The 23,851-nt window shown below is 38.5% G+C and overlaps 1 protein-coding gene across 1 annotated transcript in view; it reads left to right on the top strand.

Moving 5' to 3' along the window:
* The window catches only part of F13A1 (coagulation factor XIII A chain), a 101,091-nt gene that overhangs the window by 10,626 nt on the left and 66,614 nt on the right, over positions 1-23,851 (top strand). Inside the window, exon 3 of the mRNA XM_026715054.2 lies at positions 1,850-2,038. Within this exon, the coding sequence (XP_026570839.1) occupies positions 1,850-2,038 (189 nt within the window). The remainder of the gene's footprint in view (positions 1-1,849; positions 2,039-23,851) is intronic.

Below are 23,851 nucleotides of genomic sequence, written 5' to 3'. Positions count from 1 at the left end.
AATAAGGGTGCTCAGCTGTTGAATTAAAATTTAATTTGGAAGTGGTAGGATTGCCTCCAGGCTGCATTATCTGTCTTCAAAGGGTCTGCATCATTGATGAGGCTTCCTTTAAGGTCAGAAGTCTGGTGTCCTGTAGTTGGGAATGGGAAAAGCTGAGAAGAGCTGTTAATAAGGACTGCAGCAGTTATACCAGATAAATCAGCAGTTCCTGTAGCTTTTAAGAACCCCCACCCCACTTCCCCATTCCCAGATATATTTTGTTTGTGCTTGTTCTTGTGGAAAACAGGTCTGGCAAAATTTGTTTCCAATAGAAGAGAGGTTTGAACTGTGGAATCCCTGGTGCTGTCTGAGCTTGCTTGGTTGTTGACTCGCAGACTTGGTTGTTGACTTACCTGACTAGAAAACATAAAGTAATGTCATCTACAAGCCAACAATCAAGCTCAGGGAACACCAAGGACCTCATAAAAAGCATGTGTGTACAATTTCACATGTATTCACTGGCCAAAGTTGCAGAAACTGGTTGTGTAGTTTTGCTGGCTCCCACCCTGTGTCATGAGGTTTAGAAATTTGCTACATCATTCATTCTTCAAAATAAAACTTCAGATCTTATGATTTCTTCCAACATCACAGGGCAGTCACTTGGAAGAACATTTGTCAACTGTGTGTCTAAGTAAAAAGACAATGAAACTGAGAGGTTTTTGTTCAAAACAGAATTTTGGAAACCTGCTAATATTAAATGAAAGGCATGATATGAACACTCATTAAGCCAGAGAACATTTTAAAGAATGTGGGGTCTAGAGCCACGTCAATAAATAAAATATCCTTTTCAAGCCAGGGTCATATTTTCAGCCAAACAAAAAGAAATATCCAAATAGCCGCTAATGTATATCATGTGTGAATGCTGAACGTCTCTTTAAAAGGACACCAAGAAGAAAAGTAATGCTCACTGTTCCAAGCTACAGGGCCTGACACAACATCCAAATAACTTAAACAGTCGTGATAAATATGTTTATTGAATGCTGTTTTTAAATATTAAACAATGTGGAAAAGTAACTTCTTTTTCAAATATGTAAAAACATATATTATAGATCGTAAGAAACTGAGCACTGCTGGAATTCTTAATTTATACTGGTATTTCAATCATATATATTATCTGAGATGCTCCCTTTGTTGTATAGTAAATGAGAATAAATGCATGGCTCATTGCTAAACTCAGCTCAATTTAGTTTTGATTGTTTATGACATAGATCTTCACAATGTTGCAAGCATAATATATTAGTTGAATATGAAAAAATAAATAAGTTAAAATAGACGTAGCAAGTCCAAAACTGACAAATTCAAAGCTAAATATAATATCCCATAACACCAGTTTCCTGGCATTTAATTTGTATTACTTCAATCAATGATAGAGGTGGAAAATAATCATAATAGTTCACTGTCATGTCCCTTGGCTCAGACTTTTAATAATGTAGGAAGTTATCACAAAATTGGTAGCTTGATTGGCTTGTTTTATTCTTTAACAAGTCACGGGTGGGGAATTTCTGCCTTAAAACAAAGGATAATTTAGGAAATAAAGGGGAGGATCCTGTTTGTCTCCTCTAAAATGATAAAAGCATAGATTTTAAAGTATCTCCACTTTTTCTCACAAGGTAGTTACTCACATTTATCCTCAGATATTTGAGAAAAATCCTTTACCTCTCAATCCAATAGCCTGTTCAAATGCAAAGAAATTGCCAACTAACATAAGTATGAATTTTCTGTGAAATACATTAAGCAAATTGAATGAATTGTGGGGAAATGGCTGTGCTAGCTTTAAAATATGATGTTTTCTATTTCTGTTTACTTAAAGATATTCTGGAAGTCCAAGCAGTCCAGGTATTCAGCCGTGAATATGAAATTAATAAGAAGGAGCACCACACAGACAAATACTACAATTTCAAACTGATTGTGCGCCGAGGACAGACTTTCCACATTCAGATTACGTTCACTCGTGCATACAATCCAGAGAAGGACCAATTCTGGATTGAATACCTTATAGGTAAGTGACAACTAGTGCCTCTTCTTGTTCTTGTCTCTCTTTTTATCTTGGAAAAGCAGTGGCAAAACAGTGTAAGGGTCGTTTATCATGCAAATCCTGCAGATGTATATTTTGTCACAATATCTCAGACAGGTACTTAAACACCTCTCCCTTGCCTCTGGGAATATCCATAATACACAAGTGCACTGAGGGAAAAAATGGGCAAAGGGAATGTAGGAACATATAGTTATGCTTTAAAGCAGGCACAGGTATTTGGTAGTTGGAGACATATATAGAGATATATGTCTGGCATTCAGCTTTGTTCGGGTATTTTCCCACGTCATTATAGTTGTGCTTATAGATGAACCCTATATAGAAGCCTGATGATGGCAGATGAGATTCTGCCGAAACATTGCTACCACTTTAAAAGCACAACTACAATGACGTGGGAAAATACCCGAACAAAGCTGAATGCCATACGTGTAAGTACCCGCGAAAACTTAAGAAAACAGATGTATGTCTATATCTCTATATATTTACTACAACTTTTGTGTCTTTATATGTCTGCAATGGTTCCAGCATAGCAGAAGAATCACATTTGTAAATTATGGAGTTTTGATAAATTTTGGTAATGAAATTTTGGGGAAGAAGCCTCTAACGGTAATTTAAAAATGGTGGTACATGCACTTTACAGGCTGCAAGCTTGATTTGGGGGTATCTCCTAAATCAATGCTTTTTAAACACTCAATACCCACCCAGGGATTCAGGAAACCAAAATTATTTTCCAGAGATTGAAGTTGTATGCAAACATTCTCATTATAATTCATTTGTTAAAAATAGTCTTTTTAAATAAAAATATTTATGTTCATATCTAATAATAGCTGAGGAACCCAGAGCAGGATGGAACCCATTAAATGGCTGACATAACTGTGTGTTTTCGCCAGGGTAGAGGTGGGGGTGATTATTTCATGATTTTACTATTTTTATTTTTTATTATTTTCATTTCTTTTATATTGTGTTTTTATTTCCTGTAAGCCACCTTGAGTCGCCATGAGCGAGTAGGTGGCAATATAAAATTTCCAATTGAATGAATGAATAAATAAAATATGTTTAATATTGTTATTTTTACATTATTCAATAAATAGATATCATATGCGTAGATTATTTTAATTTTTAATATGGTGAATATTGATAACATATAAGCTCTACAAATGAAAGCTCTTTGCGGTCCGCCATAATTTTTAAAAGTGGTGAATGGAAAAGCAAAATTTTAAGAAATACTGCCTCAGATGTTCAATGCATGAGCAAAAGCAAAAAGCAAACCCCTCCCCCAAACATTTTTTCCAAGCTTGTGGGGAATGGGGGGAGGAGGACAGAGAGAAATGGACCTCAGACTGTGGATGTGTATTTGTAATGAATATCTGCAGGAGGGCCAGGTATGGTGCCAAGATGGATCAGAAAGCATTAAGTAAAGTCAGAGATGGCAACCTTTCCAGGCATTGCAGGCTATGGTTTGATTGCACCGGGTGCTCGCCTGCCTATTTATTTATGTATATGGTATGTGTAAGGTTGAAGATCTTTTGAAATTTTCAGCACACGGTTACTGAATTGGTGATATGCTGAGTCTTCTGGACTTTATTATTTATTTATTATTGGAATCTTACAGTGCTACAGAGCTCAGAAATAAAGAAAAGGCCAGACAGCAAATAAGATCTAAAACAAACAAGCAAAAATGTGTCCTTAAAAATCAAGATGTGAACATCTGTAGCATCACAATATATTTCTAATATTCAACTGAAGTCTGCCTTCCTGTAATTTAAATTCATTCTTCTGTCTCCTGCACTGTAGAATGATGTCTTGGCTCTCTTGTGGATGATATTGTTTGAAGTATCTTTCATGTTTCACAACGGTATTATCAAATCCCCATAAATAAATTACTCTAAGACAGAGCTGTTAAACTCACGGCCTGTGGACCAGATGCGTCACGTGCCGGCCACGCCCATGCCCGGTTTAACAAAGGGGAAAAAAGTTGTGATACATCATGTGACACTGCCATGATGATGCGAGTTTAACACCCCTGCTCTAAGATAAGGCTTCATCTGGGCTGCAAAATTCCAGGTGGGAGAAAAGAATTAGAAATTTCTTTATACAGCAATATCTCAAAAATATTGCAGTTTGGTTCCAGACCATCCCAATAAAGCAAATGTTGCAATAGCGTGAGTCACAGCAATTTTTTTTTTGTTCCCAGTGCACATAAAAGTTATATTTACACATAGTCTATTAAATGTGCAATAGCACTATGCTTTAAAAAAATCATTGTACATGCCTTAATTAAAAAGTACTTCGTTGCTAAAAATGCTAATCACCCTCTGAGCCTCACTGAATTACAATCTTTCTGTTGATAGAGGGTCTTGTAAAAAACCACAGTATCTGTGAAGCGGAATAAACTGAAGCGTTAGAAAATGAGGTACGCCTGTATTCCTTTGCTGCCATCTGGTGATTGTAAAATATTTGGGGGCCTAGCTATGGCACACCTAATTTCTCTCCCTTCCATGTTCAGAAAAGAGGAGGAAAGAACAGCCAACAGCAATTGCTGGGCAAGCTGTTTGAGTCTTCGAAGTCATTCAGAACATGCTAAGGAGGACTTGGTTGTCACAGAAACAGTAAATGATGGCTTCTCTCCTCACTGCATTGTTCTCAAGATGTTTTGAGAACATTCTCTTGATGATCTACCCTACAGGCCTTGCAGAGATCAATGAAAGACTGCAACTATCTAAGGCAGCCTTTGTCAACCTTTTTGCCCTGGAGGGACCCCAGCATAAAGATAACAAAAATACAAAAACTTCACAATCCTGTTCACTTCTAACTGCACAATCCATATTTTACAAAATGGCATGCTGGCAACTGAATCATGGCACTGTAAGAAAAAACATATCCATCTGGTTCAGTCCCAAGAAAGATATTGGGAGAAAGATACTGGAAACATGGAGGCTGATTGGAAAAAAGCTTTAATGATGAACAGAACCACCAAACACATGGTTCTGGTGAAGCAGACAAAATGGAGTTGAGAGTGAGCTTTGCACTTGAGCTTCTTGTTCCTGTACAAGAACATGTATTCTATTGGCTGTTGTCAGACTCCCATGGGGCCATGTAAGGAGTCATAGCTGGTTCTATAGTTAAAGTACAAATCTTAGGTGCTTGTGTAAGCTATGTTTGGTTGAAGTTTTGACTGCTCTGAGGGTGATGCAAAAATTCCTATTGTAGCTTAATGGCTTTGTCCTGTGTTGGATCGTGAGTGATGACTGTTTTTAATCCTACTATTCTGCCTTTGTTTCAAAATATCCTGTCTTGAATGGATTAACATATCTGCATTTCTAAAAGCTGGCCTCAGTGTCTGCTGGAGCTATTAAGAAAAGTGGGGGGGAGTGCTTTCTGCCTCTAAAAAAACACGTTTCTTCATTTCTCATTTAGGGAAAGATAATAATCTGCCTTTTTTAATACTTCTCAAAATATTTCATTCTTCAGGGAGGGGGTGGAGTTACCATCTCATAAAGTAAATATTATTTATGGACTAAAGGTCCTGTTAACAGTCAGTTTGATGATTGTTGGTTCAAAACTGTGGGGGCTATGACTTCTATTCCCGCCTAGGACACAAAGCCAGTTGGGTGACTGGGGCAGTCACTCATTCTCAGCTCTAGCAAGAAGGTCAAATGGCAAATCACTACCAAAATCTTGTCCTAAAACTGAATGGACTTGTCCAAGCACTTGCTAGGAATCAAGATTGAATTGAGGATTAATAAAGCCATTCTTCTGTTAGGATTAACCACTTTTATAATATTATATGTTAATTTTTGAGCAACCTAAATTGAGCAGTGCATATGCAAATTTCCTGCCCTTTAACCCAATTTCCTTGCTCACTTTCCTAACATTTGGGTGGCCTGGTTCCTAACAGGCCACGGACTGGTACCCATCCACAAACAGGGGGGCTGGATACCTCTGCTTTAGAGATGTGCTCAAGCAGGTCACAAAGAAATGACATTTCTTTAATTTGTCTGTAACCATCATTATGCTGACACTGATGAAGGAAATTCCATTTAACAGTCATGAATAAAAGCTATTTATATTTCTGCTTTCCATGAATTAGTCTGATATATTCATGACTACATTTTATGGGAGTCATTACCATGTATTCATAGCAATTTATGATGCTTTCTGTAAAGTTTTTCCTCAGACTGAATTGATCATTTGTTGATTATTTAACATGTGATTCGTATTGGATGAATGAGGTGGCTCTTTTTTAGAAGCAACTGTGTTATATTTAATTGGGTGCTATGAAGGCTCTGTGTGTATCTCCAATACTTCTTTCACTTCTGCAAATAATCAGGTTAATGTTATGCTGATGAAAATTCACAGGTAAACCTGCATTATGGTTCAAATAGATTGGTCATTTTGTTTCCAACCTAAGTTGTTTTCATATGTGTTTATTCATAATTCAATTTCATCTTGTTTGCACATTAATGTGCATGAAAAAAACAAATTCTCTCTCTATTTATATATGTGTGTGTGTAAGATTTTTGAAGCTCGAAGAGAAATCAGTATATAAAATGCATTTGTAAATATTTAATAATATTTTCAAATGCATTTTTCATGAAATACGTTTTTCTAAATATGTGTCACCTTTGCAGCTGTAAAGTTATTTTAACATAAATTATACATCTGTAAATACATTTTTTTATTCTTTTAAAGGTGTGAATTATATTATGACATTTAGAAAGCTGCAAAATCTTAAAGATTTTTCCAATGTACAGTTTAGGCCAATTTGTATCAGAGTTTACTCATTCTGGATCAGCAGGGAAAACCTAGTTATCTATTATGACTTCCCCCTGGATTGTCCCCTGGTTTGCCCTCCAGATGCATGGCCATCAGCATGTTGGCTAAAGACATGATTGGATTTGTAACTCAACATACCTGGAGGGCACATAGTAGGGAAGGATCATCTATATCAAACTATATCAACCTTAAGGCAAGCTCTCTGCGCACTCTAAATGAGTTACTGATGCTAATTTTTCTTTGCAGTTCTTTTCCTGACCATTATAAACTCATCAAGAATTGGTTTTGAATTGACATTTAATTTATCTTTCTGGGCACTAGGTCCATTCGTGCATTTGAATTATTGATCTTCCCCCTTTCTCTTGCTGCATATAATCATATGGCCATTTATTACGTCTGCTATTTATAAATAGGACATATTTCGGTTTTAGTAAAGACAGCTGTTTCCACAGTTTCTTCCCTCATGACTTTAGGTTCCAGGGAGTATTAAAGAGAAGGGTGGTACCCAGTCATGTCTTAAGGAAAACTGAAAGGATACTCTTAGTTCCAGGGACTATGAGCCTTTCCTCACTTATACTTAATCACAACCTAATCTTACTATGACAAGACCTCATTTCTGCCATGTCCCCTAAGCATGGAGTTACTTTCATCTTGTCCTCAGCCCATGAGTGACAGAGGCATATGTCACCTGTAGTACCTTAGTACTTTCCCCCTTATTCCACTACCATCCCAGGAGAGTCACCAGCTACATAAAAGGCTTTGTTATCTATTACCTTGAAGGAAAGTCAGGTGATGGGTAGTTTCTCAAGACAGAAACAGTAGCATCAGGATAGAGATTGGCAATGGGACAGCTTTTTTTTTTTCCTGATTTAGTTTTCTGATGACTCAAAGATGAGGGAGAATAAATCTAATAAAACTGAGAGATTGTCTTCAGTAGTTCTCTCTCTCTCTCTCCCTCCCTCCCTCCCTCCTTCCCTCCCTCCCTAGATTTTCATAAAAAATTTCTGGGGAGACTCCTTTATCTTTTATTATCTCTTCCAGTTCAGGGTTGCACTAGAACAGTGGTGGCTAACCTGTTTGGGCTCCGTGCAAAAATTGCACGCACGTCAGCAAGCACACACTCATGTGCCAGCACCCAGAATGCAATGTGCACCCCCCCTGGTCCCTGCACACACACACGTGCAATCCCCACCCCATCCCACCACCCCCTTATCTGCACTGCACCTCATAGCTGATTTTTCGGCTCGTTTGAGGCCTTTTTCGCTCTCTCAGAAGCTTGGAAAAAGTCTTTGCAAGGCTTTTCAGCATAATAATATGCCCATTTTATCACTTCCGGTATTACAGGAAGTGACAAAATGGGCGTATTTGTCCTGAAAAGCCTTGCAGAGGCTTTTTCCAAGCCTCTGGGAAGCCGAAAAAGGCCTCAAACCAGCTGAAAAATCAGCTGTGAGGTGCGCGCATGCACAGTAAGGTAAGTTTGCCTGTGGCTCGTGTGCTGGCACAAATGGCTCTGCGTGCCACTTGTGTCACGTGCGCCATAGGCTTGCCATCATGGCACTAGAATTTTGATTACCAAACCAAACAAAAGGCTTTGTCCTTTCTTGGCCTCAGCAGCTTCAAGATGTGTGGACTTCAACTCCAACATGCTGGCTGGGGTAATTCTGGGAAGTGATGTTCACACAACTTAAAAGTAGTTGAAGTTGAGAAACATTGCACTAGAGGTTGGGGGAAATAGAAAATACCATATGGTGCAGAAGACCAGAAACTTGAAGGTGTCAATTGCATTCACCACCCTGCAGCTTCCTTCCGAGGTCGGTAAAATGAAGACCCAGATTGTTGGGGGCAATAGAAAACTGCTGAGAGGGGGATGTAAAGCACTATGAAGTTGTATATAAGTCTAAATACCATTGCTATTTCCATAGAAGGTGTCTTGCTCAGCTTGTGCATCTAGTGTAACACCTCTGCTACTTCTTGCAGGAGAGGATAATGTTTTGCAATGGGAGGCTAGCATAGTAGTTTGCCTTGTATGCAACCCAAAGCTTTTTGCTTTCCTTCCTATTTTCCAGGATATGAAAAACAAAAGATATAGAATTATTTTCAATAGTCCCAATACAAAAAATAATGAGATATTAGTCCGATCTCTACTACTGCTGTTAGTAATGGAACTGATGGGAAAAAACATGGTTTCCTTCGTTATACCCAGTTTTGGTTAAGGGTATACTATTGTACTACAATACTACAGTACTGAAATGTTATAGCTTTATTTGTGATCATTAGTCATTTAGAAATCTTACTGTTTACTGACATGAACACTAGGGGCAGAATGCATTTGTTATCACCTTCTTTATCAGCTCTCTTAGATATTAAACTTGTAAAGAATTGGAAGAGTCTCATATTTTTAGAATCTCAGACAGCATAATTCTGACAAATGAAATCAATGACATTTTAACTAGATATCCATAAAAGTAGAGGCAGGAGAGATATCAAGAAATAATGAATATCTTGGCAAATAGGATTTTTTTTTTTTCATTTAATGATCTTGTAAACCCTTGCGTTGGGGTGGATTTGGGACGAGTGAAGGAAGCTGAGCGTTTACTGGCCGGATGCCCTTCCTGAAATCTAATGCGGAGTTTATAACAGATATTTTCTCTATGTGCCCAGTGAGAGAAATATCTGTCGCTATCTAGGATCAAACTCACAGCCTCCTGATTGTGAAGCTGTAGCTCCACCTCTAGGTCACCATGCTGATCAAGTAGGAGAATATAATTTTAAAAAGAAAAAAAGTGTGTGTGTGTGAGAGAGAGTGTGTGTAAAATCAGGTGTAGTCGGAGTAACATGATGAAGTACGATTATATCCACATGAATTCTTTGCTGACTGTCAGCCTTTGTTCTCAGGGTTGTATGCTTATTAAAGGCACAAATATTTGTCCATGTGCACATCCCATAAATAGCCAAAGTGTCCCAAATTGCACTCAAGAATTAAAGACATATGGATAGGGCTGTGAATTGCACAAAGCTTTGGCTGTCTCTCTGTCCCTGAAAAAGGCACTGAATTCCAGCCAATGAATAAAACAATTAAACGTGTTTGTAATGGCTTATTTTGCATGATTGATTATCCTCTTGGTAGTCATGTCAGGTCATTTTCACAAAGGGTTGGCACCAGGCCTGGATTGGTACCACACACCCTTACGAGTCCTTGACATCAGCTGAGCCAGTTTATTCCACCTAACCACAGCTCACAAGGAACTAGAAAAAAAAAACATTTTGGAACTGAGGACATGGGAGCACTGTTAATTTGTTTATAGTATCTCCAACATCATCACCTTTCTAGTTCTTTGACTCTCCCTGTTCCCTGTAGCTGCTAGTTGTATGGTACCCTAACTTTTGAGTTCCTAAATAGGATAAAAGAACGCTTTAGAACTTACATCCACATGCAAATTAGGTGAGGTGAGGCAAGGACAGGGTTGGGGAAGAGACATTGGTGGCATGCTGATTGTTTTTGTGCTTCCCTGTTGGTCAGCTGCAGAGCAGATCCAGGTTCCGCTTCCTTAAAAACTATTCAGTTGCTTTACTTTAAAAGAACAAAACGAGACCCATTAGTTGAGATAGAAGGCAAAGAACCCTACAATCTGCTCAGTGCATGTAAATGCATCCTTGGAACCTGCATAAATTGGGAATTTAGTTGCTTCCAATCTTTTTGTGACTCTTGGAAAGTGAGAAGATTTGGAGACGTCTAGTTTCCTTGGCTTAGAGTTTTATTTATTTATTTTTATTTGATTTGATTTGTCAATTGTTTACAAGATAAGTATAAGTGTATACATAGTTATGAATACATGAAATGGGTACATATAAGAAAAATAAAAGAAAAATAAAAGAAACAATAGGACAGGGACGGTAGGCACGTTGGTGCGCTTATGCACGCCTGCTAGAGACCTCTTAGGAAAGGGGTGAGGTCAATAGTAGACAGTCTAAGGTTAAAGTTTTTGGGGTTTGGGGAAGAAACTACAGAGTCGGGTAGAATATTCCAGATATTGATCACTCTGTTGCTGAAGTCGTATTTCCTGCAATCAAGCTTGGTGCGGTTAACCTTGAGTTTGTATCTGTTGTGTGCTCTTGTGTTGTTATGGTTGAAGCTGAAGTATTCATTGACAGGTAGGACATTGCAATGTATGATTTTATATACCATGCTTAAATCAGACCGAAGACGGCGTAATTCAAGGTTTTCTAGTTCTAGAATTTCGGGTTCCAGTTTGTTTAGATTGTATTATAAGCTAGACATGGTAGTATGAACCAGGCCAGGGATTATTTTAAACCTATTATATAGTGTTGCCTGTCCTTGGGGTCTGGTGTCAGGGTCTTTATGTGCTGTGGAGATTGGAGGCTTGCTCAGTTTCTTCCGTGATTGTAAAATTTACAGTGTAAATTGGATTAGGAATTGCTGAATAACCTTCCTCTCCCGTACCAGCTTCAAATATTTGAGCAAAAGCTGAAAAGACTTTGTAGCCCTTCCTTCATGCAGGAGGAAAAGAATGAGATGACCGTCTCTGACACTGTTCTCGTTCCATCCTCTGCCAATCACATCCTATGTCGCTCATGTGATCAAAGAAAGGGGAATCTTTAAAAGAAGTCATTTCAGACAACATTCTGTGAGGTCAGGAGGCTAGTCCACGGGGAGTCCATATCCCAAGTACAACTTGGAGCATCTATTGACACAGTTGAGAAAGTCCAGAAATATTTCACAAGAAGAATTCTCCACTCCTCTACTCATTGCAGAATACCTTATGCCACCAGACTTGAAACTCTAGACCTAGAAAACCTAGAACTACGCCGCCTCTGGTCCAATCTAAATATAGTATATAAAATCATACATCGCAATGTCCTACCTGTCAATGAATACTTCAGCTTCAACCATAACAATACAAGAGCACACAATAGATACAAACTCAAGGTTAACTACACCAAACTTGATTGCAGGAAATATGACTTCAGCAAGAGAGTGGTCAATGTCTGGAATACTCTGCCTGATTCTGATTCCCAAATGAGGGAAAACATAGGTTAACTATTACAGAAATACTAATTTTCATTTGCTCTGATTCTCTTTTCATTCATCTTTATTAGATGTAATATATTTCAGTTTTTTTAAAAAGGACAATTCACTTTTCCTCAGTTTCTTCCCCAAACCCCAAAAACTTTAACCTTAGACTGTCTACTATTGACCTCACCCCTTTCCTAAGAGGTCTGTAGGGGGCGTGCATCAGCGCACCAACGTGCCTACTGTTCCTGTCCTATTGTTTCTTTTTATTTTTCTTATTCGTATCCATTTCATGTATTCATAACTATGTTTATACTTATACCTATTATCTTGTAAGCGATTGACAAATCAAATAAATAAATAAATAAATAAATCTATGAGGGATGATTAGAAAAGAGGTTGAAAATAACATTGCCACTAATGCAAGGTGGCTATAGGTAGTAGGTCTCAATTTGTCTGGTTCATGAATCCCATGAAATGGTTGCATTATTTGAATGTGCACTATTCCAAGTGACATTTCTATAGAAAATAGGGTAATTGGTTCCAGCTTGACAGAAATAGGGAATTAAAATATTTCAACGTAAATCATTTATCAATGAAATATAACAGTAAAAGAAGATTAAACCTATATCTAAAGGACAGTTCTTATCTCCTCTATTGTGCTGCAGTTCTTCAAAAGGAGCTACTTTTGGGGGCCTCCTTTTCCCCTTTTTGCACAACTGATGATTAGCATCTAAAACCCCACTTCATATGCACTAGTTTCATCCGTGTGCACTCTAGCCTCACACTTATTAATTGAATTTTGGTTTTCACTGAATGTGACCTCTTACCAATTTATCAATTGCAAAAATTCAAATATAATAGAATTGGAAAAACCCCGAAGAGGACAACCAAATTGGATGATTGAACAACTTCCTAAAGAGTCCTAAAAGAGTCAAGAGTAGGTAAAGGTTCTTTAACTTAGAAAAATGGGGAGATATTGTTGAGATGTATAAAATCATAGGTATATATCACTGAACAAGGGAATTATTTTTCACCTTCTTCAAGAAAGCTAGGATATTGATAGGATAGGAAAAACAAAGACCATCTCTGTACCATCCATGATTTTAACCTTTTGTTTAATTGTTGTTAACCTTACTTTTAATGGTTTTAATGTTTTTAAATTTTATTTATGTTATTGTGACACCATCAAAGCTGGTACTTGCCAGAACCTTGAAAAACTCAAAGAAGTAGTGCAAGACTGGAAGATGTGGAGAAACCTGGCCCATAGAATTGCCAAGAGTAGGATACAACTGAATAGATACCATCCTCATTATCATCATGCTATTGTAAGCCACGCAGAGTCACTCAGGACAGAGAGGCAGGCAACATATAAATTTAATAAATAAAATATTGGGTCATTTTCTGGTAGGCTGAAAGGAGATGTAAGAACAGATAGAATAGCGTGCTACTCCACACAATGCACAATTAACAAATAGAATTAATTATTACAAGGGATGGGATGGGACCACTAACTTGGATCAATTTGCAAAGAATTGGACATATACAACTTATGACTACAACTGAGCCCAAAATTTTGGTTGTTAAGTAAGACATTTATTAAGTGAGTTTTGCCCCATTTTACGACCTTTCTTGCCAGTTGTTGAGTGAATCATTCCAATTGATAAGTTAGAAACCTGATTGTTATACCCCCAGATATAATTTGTGAATATACTGTTGTTGTTCTCTGGCCCCATCTAGTGGCAGGGGCCAAATACCAATTTGTATTGTTTGGAAGCTGACAAGGCCCTTGTCAGCTTCCATCTACCCATTAATCCTCACTCCCAAAACAAGTGCACCCTGGGAAGCAGACTCCATGTCCTTTAACATGCAGAAAGAAACAGAAGCACCAGGAAGAATCCAGCCTAATTCATGGTACCTATTTATCTGAGGGACAAAAATCCACATCCCATACGCACAGCATCGCTGGTGAGATTTAGATTTTATCTGTATTTGTTAATTATTATACTCGCCAGCTGTCAGGGCTCCGACAATCCACCCCCATTCCAGGCATTGACCACTCTGTTGCTGCAGTCATACTTTCTGCAATCAAGTTTGGAGTGGTTTACATTGAGTTTGTATCTGTTGTGGGCTCTTGTATTGTTGTAGTTGAAGCTGAAGTAGTCATTGATTGGTAGGACATTGTAAGCAGATAATTTTGTGTACTATGCTTAAGTCCAACCATAGGCAGTGTAGTTCAAGGTTGTCCAAGCCCAAAGTCTCAAGCCTGTGATATAGGGTATTCTGGTGCGAGCAGAGGAGTCTAGTACTCTTCTCGTGAAATACTTCTGGACTCGCTCAATTGTATTAATGTCCAATATACAGTGCGGATTCTTATGTCTAAATAAGCATTTTCTGCTGCTTGCTCAAGTTGATATCAAAAGAATTGGGCAAGTTCTATAAATAGTGTATCCTTCTCAAAGGTAACGTGTTTGCACCCTGAGTAGACCACCTTCCTAGATCAGTAAGAAAAAATATACTTTTTTTCCCCTCCAGAGGTATCCACAAGAGAAAAAAATGACAAAAACACTGTCATGGCCCAAGTTCCACCCCTCTTTTGTAACATGCCTTGTGATGTGATGCCAATGCACAAAAGGGGTAGAGCTTATGGCCCAGCAATGCATTAATATAGTTTTTTTTAATATTTATTTTATTATTTACTGTGCGCCTTTATGCCATCCATTTCCAGTTGCTCTGGTCAAGTAACAATGTCAACATGAAATGTCTCAAGGCTCCAAATCCTTAAAAAGAAAAGATAAAAGCCAAACATTTGTGTGTGTGTGTGTGTGTTACAAAAGCATCTGATTCTGGGGTTTCCTCTGCAATACCTTTTCTCCAGTATGCACTAAGGCTCTGAGTTATTATTAAAAACCCTGTGCAAACACCAAAGCTTCAGTGCTTTAAGGAAATCACTTCTTTAAAACTTGTCCGTGGAATAATAATAGTTTCTTCCTGCTGCTTACACAGAGAAGCCTCTTCCAGCTACTGAAGCCTTCCAGGCAAGGCTTCAAAGGGACACACAGTGCTTCATCGAGGTGAACAGTGTCACCATCACACTTTGCCAAAACAAAGCAACTTTCTTAGGAAGAGACGCAGAACCAAGCCAATTAAAGCAGTTCCCAACTTACGACCCTTCATTTAACAACTGTTCCAAGTTAGAACATGGGACTGAAACAGGGACTTACAACGGAGGGTGGGCTTCAAAATTTTTAGCAAAGGGTTCTCTGCCTAGTTGCTAGGTGGGCGTGGCCATGATGGGTGTGGCCTAGCCAGCCTCCTCTACCACGGGGGTGGTGGTGCCATTTTTGCCTTCCCTGGGCAATGGAGGCTCTCTGGAGGACAGAAATAGGCCCATTTCCAGCCATCCTGAACTTCCGGGAAGGCCGTTTTTCGCCCTCCCTGAGCCTCTGTGCGCGCCCTGCACTTACCTGCATCCAAAACAGGCCACGTGGGGACTCCTGGGAGGGGAGGGGCAAGGTGGGCGGGGCCAGCCAGGAGTGGGATTTAGAACTGCACAGAATCTTAGCTAGGGGCTCTCCCGAACCCCTGCGAACCCCTAGCAGCCCACCCTTGCTTACAACTGGCACTTACAACTGGTACAGAATCCCCACAGTCATGTGATCTGAATTTAGTTACTTGGCATAGCGCTTTTGTCACTTAATTGCCACTGGCAACCTTTCCAGGAGGCTTCCCACAAGCCAAGTTAATAGGGGTTACATGGAGTCATTTCATGACTGCATGGTTCACTTAGCAACCCCGGCAAAATGATTGTAAAATTGGGCGGGACCCACTTAATGACCACCTTGCTTAGTGATGGACAATTCAATCCCAAGTTATGGACTACCTGCCGAAGAATTGGGACCGCAGCACTTCTTCAAACACAGGTAGTATTAATTCACCAATCAGTTGCAATTAAAGGCAGGTTGAAAGCAGGCAGATGTTTAAAAAACAGGCCTTTAAGGATCCATCACTGAAAAGGCCTCTTGCCTCCCATGGTTTTTCCAATTGACGTGCCAATGGGGCCTCTATAGTTGAAGGTATACAAGTAGTCCTCGACTTACAACCACAATTGAGCCCAAAACTTCTGTTGCTAAGGGAGACATTGGTCAAGTGGGTTTTGCCCCATTTTATGACATTTCTTGTTAAGTCAATCACTGCAGGGGTTAAGTTAGTAACCTGGTTGTTAAGTGAATCTGGCTTCCTCCATTGACATTGTTTGTCAGAAGGTCACAAAAGGGGATCATGTGGCCCCAGGACATCATAAATATGAACCAATTGTCAAGCACCTGCATTTTGATCAGGTGTTCATGGGGATACTGCAAAGGTGATAAGTGTGAATAATGGTCATGTCACTTTTTTCAGTGCTGTTGTAACTTCAAATGGTCACAAAATCAACCATTATAAGTCGTGGACCAACTGTATATAATTTTATTTGCAGCCACAAGACTCAAAATAAAAATATAGAAATCTACAGCTTGGCATCTTGTCTAGCTTAACAAAATAATAAAACATGTAAACCTCAGACTTCATTCAAAGTGAGGTTGTTGCTACTGTAATTTTCAGGCTTTTAACTGCAAGAAAAATGCTAATATATTCCAAAATATCTCTTCTTGGTCTTGACTGTAAAATAGGTATGAAATATATAGTTGAACGTAAGACTATGTTCTGACCCAAACCCTTTTCCAATAAAACAAACATGAACCAAAGGGAACAGAAACCTTTTAAAGATTCTTACGAATCCCAGGTTAAAAGGCTGCTGCAAACTAATTAACTTTGATAGGCACAAGCTTCGCCAAAACTGTGCGAGTCTGCCAAGAATAACAGATAAGAAATATTTCACAACACAAGAGTCTTCAAATACTAACTTAAGATGCTGTAATGTCCACGAGGCTGAGTTTCAAAATGTCTTTGCTTTCTACAAAGAACGTTCGCTTCACAGCTGGCTTTTATCTTCTTGAAGGAGGGGCCATTACCTTGCAGCCTTACTCCTGAGTTGCTCGTGCTGCTGCAGTTGCTCTTAGTTGCTCTTTCCTGTGAGCAACTCTGTGCGCACTTTGCACAGGTTCCTCGGGAACCTCCTCATCGCTGCTGCCAGCCCCCACAATCTCTGAAGGCAGCAGTCCACTCCCTGATGGTCCTGGCCCCTCATCTGAGTCCTCGCTCTCCTCAGCCATCCACACCTGCTGCCAGCTAATCACAACAGACTAGGCCAGATTCATATAACCTGGACCCAGCCCATTTAGTGCCCTAAATGCACCTCAGGGTTGGGATTGTTTTTTTTTTTTAGGATTGGACTCAAAATAATGTACTAGTAGCTCTTACACCTGGTTCTGTTCAGAATTGATTTGATATATGCAGTCAGCTTTGCCTTTAATGCTTTACAACAGGGGTGTCCAACCTTGGCAACTTTAAGACTTGTGGACTTCAACTCCCAGAATTCCTCAGCCAGCTTTGCTTTGGGTGTTGAAGTCCACAAGTCTTAAAGTTGCCAAGGTTGGACACCCCTGCTTTACAACATGCTGGCTGGGACATTCTGGGAGTTGAAGCTCACACCTTTTAAAGTGGCTGAGGTTAAGAAACCTTACCAAATCCAGTCTGTAATGAAGGTCGAAGTAACTTTGCAGAATCTGCCCTCTTTAGTTATGGAGGTATAGTAGTTAAATCCGCTTTAGCAATGAAAGGGTTCTAACTCTACATATAGCTGTAGTAGGGAATTGTGCCAATTTTATTTCCTTGCTGAGATGTTGATTTATTCCAATAATGCCCTGGTTTTTTTTTTACACTAGATTATTACAATTGCTAATAAGAACCTTCTTGGGATCGCAATTGCCAGTATCATTTTAGGAAGAACAATGAATCTGATGATATACTGCTTCACTGCACTCACGCCCCATTTCTATGGTATAAATCTTAGTAGTGATTTGACCTTTGCCAAAATGGCTTTGTAAAACTCATTTATATAGGTCTGGCCCCTAAACACTTGTTCTAAAACCAATCAGGCAATACACATCAAAGCATCCTTAAAAGGACTTTTTTTTTTGATTCAGTACAATCTTTGCTTGGCTTCTATATTCTGCTTAATCTACAGATTCCTGAAATGATATTATACTGATGGTCATTGTTCTTGCCTAAATATTCACTCTTCTCTTAATAAAAACACAGAGCTGATTTTTTTTTAAAAAAAATCATCAATCTGTAAGCTTCTCTGGCGATTTCCTGTAACTATTGTAAGATAGACTTGCAAAAAAATCCCACTCAAAATCACAGCAAAGGAATATAATAGGTTAGTTTAAAAAAAAAACACCTAAAAATGATTCTAATTCTAATAAATATTGTTATGAGGCACAGATAGAAACAGCAGGTTTAGTCTTCAGAGGATTGGAATGCAAATTATATAAACAAATTATACATTATGATATAATAATAATAATCTATATACATAAAAGCTAAAGACCACTCACGTATTATCACAAAAGCTCCAGAACCATAAAGCCTACAAACTTGAAATTTGGCATGTATGTTCCTCTTGGCTTCTAGGTGCTCACTAAGAAAGGATTTTTCAAAATGAACATCAGAGCATTAGTATTTCGTATATTATTATTAACATGCTCTGATGCTAAGGAGTTCTACTCCCCCACCCCACCTGAAAAGAAATTTGTTCCAAATGCAAAACACAAGCAGAGGAGTTTCACTTTCACAGCACCAAGCAACTTTAGTACAGAACAGTTGAGCTAAGCCATGCCCAGGCTCCCTGCTGTCTCCTTCTTGCTCACACAGCAAATATTGTTTCAGTTTCCAAACAGTCCTCAACTCACACACTGACAGAACACTAGTCAGATGAATACCAATGGATGCTGGTAGGCAGAGGCAGAATTTTTCCCCCCTTATTTTCCTCTCCAAAAACTAAGCCCAACCACACAGTTTCATAGCGAAGCACGGGTATTGAGCTAGGAATTATATATAATTATAAAATATCTAATATCTAGAGCCAGTTTTGTATGTTGGTTAAGATGCTGGCCTATACATCAGGAGACTGTGAGTTCTAATCCTGCCTTAGGCATGAAAGCCAGCTGGGTGACCTTGGGCCGATCACTCTCTTTCAGCCCAACCTACTTCACAGGTTGTTATTGTGAGGAAAATAGGAGGAGGAAGGAGCATTCACATGATTTTGCCACCTTGAGTTATTTAGAAAAATACTAAAGGTAGGATAAAAATCATATACTATACTATATCACATTACACTAATAATCAGATGCTCTGAGATGACAATAGCAATAGCATTTAAGCTTAAGCCCCATAATGGTTTATAGCACTCTCAGGGTGGTTTACAATGTAAGCATTATTTGCATATTGTCCCCAACAATCTGGGTCTTCATTTTACTAACCTTGGAAGGATGCAAGGCTGAATTAATCTTGAACTCCAGGCTGTGAGCAGAGTTTGCCTGCAGTACTCCACTTTAACCACTGCACCACCAGAGCTCACCAAGATATCCAATTCTAAATTTCCCCTGCTCTTTTACTACCTCCATACCATACCAACTGCTCCCCTGGGAATAAGAGCAACCTGCATTTGAAAAAATATGTTTTTAATCATGAAAATAAATGTACAACTGATAAGTCCATTCAGCATCTTAGATCAGGACATCTGTTTTCTTTTCTTGTTGCTACAGCCACACTCCAGGAGTTAGTATAGGCATAAAACCCAGATTTCAAATGCTAACACTCGCCCTTATTATCAGACTCATATGAATGTATACCATATTCTTGTTTGGCTACATCTGTTGAAGCAGGTGAATTCTGTTTTGTTGCATTTAAATCAGAATAGAGCTGGAAGGGACGTTAGAGGTCTTCTAGACCAACCCCCTGCTCAAGCAAGAGACCCTATACCAGTGGTGGGATTCAATTTCTTTTACTAGCGGTTCTGTGGGCATGGCTTGGTGGGCGTGGCAGGGGAAGGATACTGTAAAATCTCCAGTCAGAGGTGGTATTTGCCGGTTCTCCGAACTACTCAAAATATCCACTACCAGTTCTCCAGAACTGGTCAGAGGCTGCTGAATAGCACCTCTGCCCTATACCATTTCAGACAAATGGCTGTCCAGACTTTTCTTAAAAACCTCCAGTGATGAAGTACTCACAACTTCTGAAGGAAAAACTATTCCACTGGTTAATTTTTCTGACCATTATGAAGTTTCCCCTTAATTCCAGGTTGCTTCTCTCATTGATTAGTTTCCATCCATTGTTTCTTGTCCTGCCTTTTGGTGCTTTGGAAAATAATTTGATTGCCCTCTTTTTTTGTGGCAGCCCCTCAAATACTGGAATACTGCTATCATGTCCCTAGTCCTTCTTTTCTCTAGACTAGCCATACCCAATTCCCGCAACTGTTCTTCATATGTTTTTGTCTCCGAGCCTTTAATCACCTTACTTGCTTCTTTGCACTTTTTTTCCCCAAAGTCTCAACATCTTTTTTTGTAATGCGGTGACCCAAACAGGACACAGCATTTTGGTATTTGAAAATTTTGGGGCTACTTAAATGACAGCAACATATTTACACCATTCTTGGGTGCAGGGGTGGGATTCAAATTGTTTAACAACCGGCTCTGTGGGCGTGGCTTAGGTGGTGGGTGTGGCTTGGTGGTCATGTGACTGGGTGGACATGGTTGGTGATCATGTTATTGGCTGGGTGTGGCCAACTCAATATCACTCACATCGAGGCACGCATCTCCTCGCCTGGCCTCTCATGACTGTGGGAATGCTGCAAGAGTCGTAAGCGTGAAAAATGGTCACAAGTCACTTTTTTCACTGCCATTGTAACTTTGAATGGTCACTACACACAAGCAAAGTACCATGAAAGGAGGGGAAAAATACTCCAGAGACGTTCCTGAGACAAGAAGTCTAGTCCTGCCAAAAATGTAATAAGGGTTAATGGAGAGGCAGTTTCTGTAAGCAACACCAGAATGTTTCCTTCCTGCCTTCCTTACAGGATTAGGCCAGTAATTTTTTCAAACAACTGGTTCTCTGAACTGCTTAGAATTTAATAACTGGTTCTAGCAAATAGGTACGAACTGGTAGAATCCCACCCTGCTTGGATGGGAATTATGAAGCGTATACATAATGCTGTTTTAATTTCTCTGTTTATGTGTATGTCATATATGCTGAAGGTAGGTAACAAATTGAGGTAACAATGATGATTCAATACCACACTGACAAGCACTGTGCTATATAAATGTACAGTTCAGTTGCACCAAGTCTGAAAGTGTGAACTTCCCTGCTCATTTCTGCCTAACCATATTAGAAAGCATGACACAATTATGCATTAAGTCGACATATTTGTTTTTCCTAGCTTAGCAGCTGGCATGTAAGACTTTTGTGAATATGTGTGCTCCATTCATTTTAGGAAACAGGGCTTAACAGTCATAAATAATTCTTCCTTCAAAGGATTTCTGTTAGGATTTCTCTGTTAGAGAAGGAGAACAATTTACCAAAACACCATATTCAGACTTCCTTTGAATGAATAGTTTTTTACGTCTTTGTGATGAGGAAAAATACAAATATTTACTTGACAGATTCAGACTTTCCTATTAGCTGCGAGTACACTTTATTACAAAGTACATTTTCTTTCATTTATTTTAACGTCTTAAAGGGTAAGATGTGCTGAAGACAAACCGAATCATCTTTTAGGAAGATGGGATAGCATATGGGATAAATCATCTTTTGCAATGATAAAAATCAGAACGGTGTTTTCAAACCAAAGTTTAATTAGATACATTTGGATCCTAAAAACATGCTCGCTGTTATGGGGACAAACTTTGAAACTATAAAGAGAGAGAGAAGGGATAAAAGGCATTTGAAGAACAGGGGTGTGTGTGTGTGTGTGTGTGTGTGTGTGTGTGTGTGTGTCTGAGAAAAATGAGAATTTCAATATGTTTGTTTTGACTGTAAAAAAAAAAACAAAAGGAAAAAAGAACAAGAGGTTATTTTTTTCTAAACAATATGTGCTGTTGGATTAGTGTGGAGGATTCAGACACTTTTTCCCACCAAACATAAAGATTTATTCCATATTTTTGAAGACCCTATAAGACCTATAACTATATTTAAAATTCTTTAAAATAATCATTTTATCTAAATATGTAGAAAGAAAGCCCATGACAAATGTATGCCTTTTTTCCCCTATGATTATCAACAATTTCTCATACAAAATCTCATTCCTCTTTAACACAGCTGCTGAATTATAGTGTTACACAAGAGACATAGGCCAGAATAAACTTACTTTAAAGTTCTATCCATTTTCCTATCTATAGATATGGATTCATGTAAACATTACTGGCCATATAAAATAAAACTCCCTTTTTATGACCCTATAATCCCTTAATGCTGGGTAGAGTCTGGGCGATTGGATGGAGCTGAGCATTTCCTGATCAGATGCCCTTCCTGACACCAATGTGAAGTTTGCAACAAGGGGTTTGGGGTTGTTGGTTTTTTGTTGTTATTGTTGTTGGTTTTTTGTGCCCTGGTAGAGAAATACCACTACTATCTAGGATTGAACTCTCAACCTTCTGAGTGGGAAGTAAATGTGTTCACCACTAGGCCACCACTCTGCTCACTTGCCATATAAAATAAATTACTTAAACATCTTGAGTATTTTAATTACTTGCTGTTTCACATTGGCTGAAAATGAAACCATGTTATCCAGGAAGTATTTATTCCTTTACATAAATTCATTTTCTGGATAATAAGCCAGTGCTTTCAGAGTACTACCCTTATGCAAACGTTTTCTAAATTAGAAGTTACACATAATTTTGAGTGTAAACTTTCCTTCTGCTTAGGGATTCATTGGTAAGGATATAGTATTGGATGTAATATGGTCCTAGGAGGACTATTCTACATTCAAATCAGCTTATGGTACAAATCAGCTTACTGAGTAATTCCTGAAAAAATGTATTAAGGCCTGGGGAAAAAGGAATGAAGTCTATCTGACTCCTGAGGTTGAAAGCTGTTCGCTAGAAATAACAGTATTTTATTTTTATTTATTTATTTTGGAATTGTGCTGATGTGGCTAATTTTTCTGAAAAATCATAGTGTGACGCATCATTTCTTTTGTCTCTTCTTTTCGTAAGTCCTTCAGTACATATCTCAGACAATTTAAGCTATAGTGTATCTTTATGCACTGATATATTTAAAAATGCACTTTAAAATTGCACCCTGAGGACATAAAATATGCACGTCATAAAACTTTGCAAAGACCTACAATTGAATGGCTATTCTAATCTTGCTGCTTGCATTGCCTGTATACTATATTTCTTGATGAATATGCAAGGGGTGGTAAGCTTAGGTTAATTGCTTTTTTATGTGTATGCTTATGAATAGGAAGGAAGATAGGATTCCTGTTCCTTTTAATTACTGTGTATAGATATTACAATTCAGTGAATAACAGTTATGGTCAGAGAGTGAAATAACATGATACTACCAAACAGCAGGAATAACAAATATATATATTTTTGTTTGAAATATTTTTTATCCATCTTTAGCCAAAACTACCTATCAAACAACATCAGTAGCAGGATGAAGGCCTTCAAATTTTAACTGGATCTTGAAACAATGCAGGGATAACCCTGATGTTTTAACTATTGATTTCAGCTGTTTCAAGGTCATACTAAATCCGGGATGGTCACATGACATATCGAGACTTTTTCCCCCTTCGCTAAACAGTGCGTGGGCTGAGAGTTTGACAGCCCTGTACTAGATACCATATTAATTGTATGGAAGCAATTATCATCCATTGAAAACATGAAATGGATGTGGAATTTTGTTTATCCTCTGGGAATCATATTTTCATGAGGTATTCAGGTATTGACCTTCCTGGCACTTTATATGTAAATATTTATTTGCCCAGTTTTATTTACTGCCAAAATGTGATTTTATACTGTGTGTTTTCT

Source organism: Pseudonaja textilis, chromosome 3, assembly GCF_049901715.1.
Source record: "Pseudonaja textilis isolate UNSWEBS1 chromosome 3, rPseTex1.2, whole genome shotgun sequence".
Lineage (NCBI taxonomy): Eukaryota > Metazoa > Chordata > Lepidosauria > Squamata > Elapidae > Pseudonaja > Pseudonaja textilis.
The sequence above is the reverse complement of the archived record's forward strand: the minus strand, read 5'-3'. Positions and strand labels throughout refer to the sequence as shown.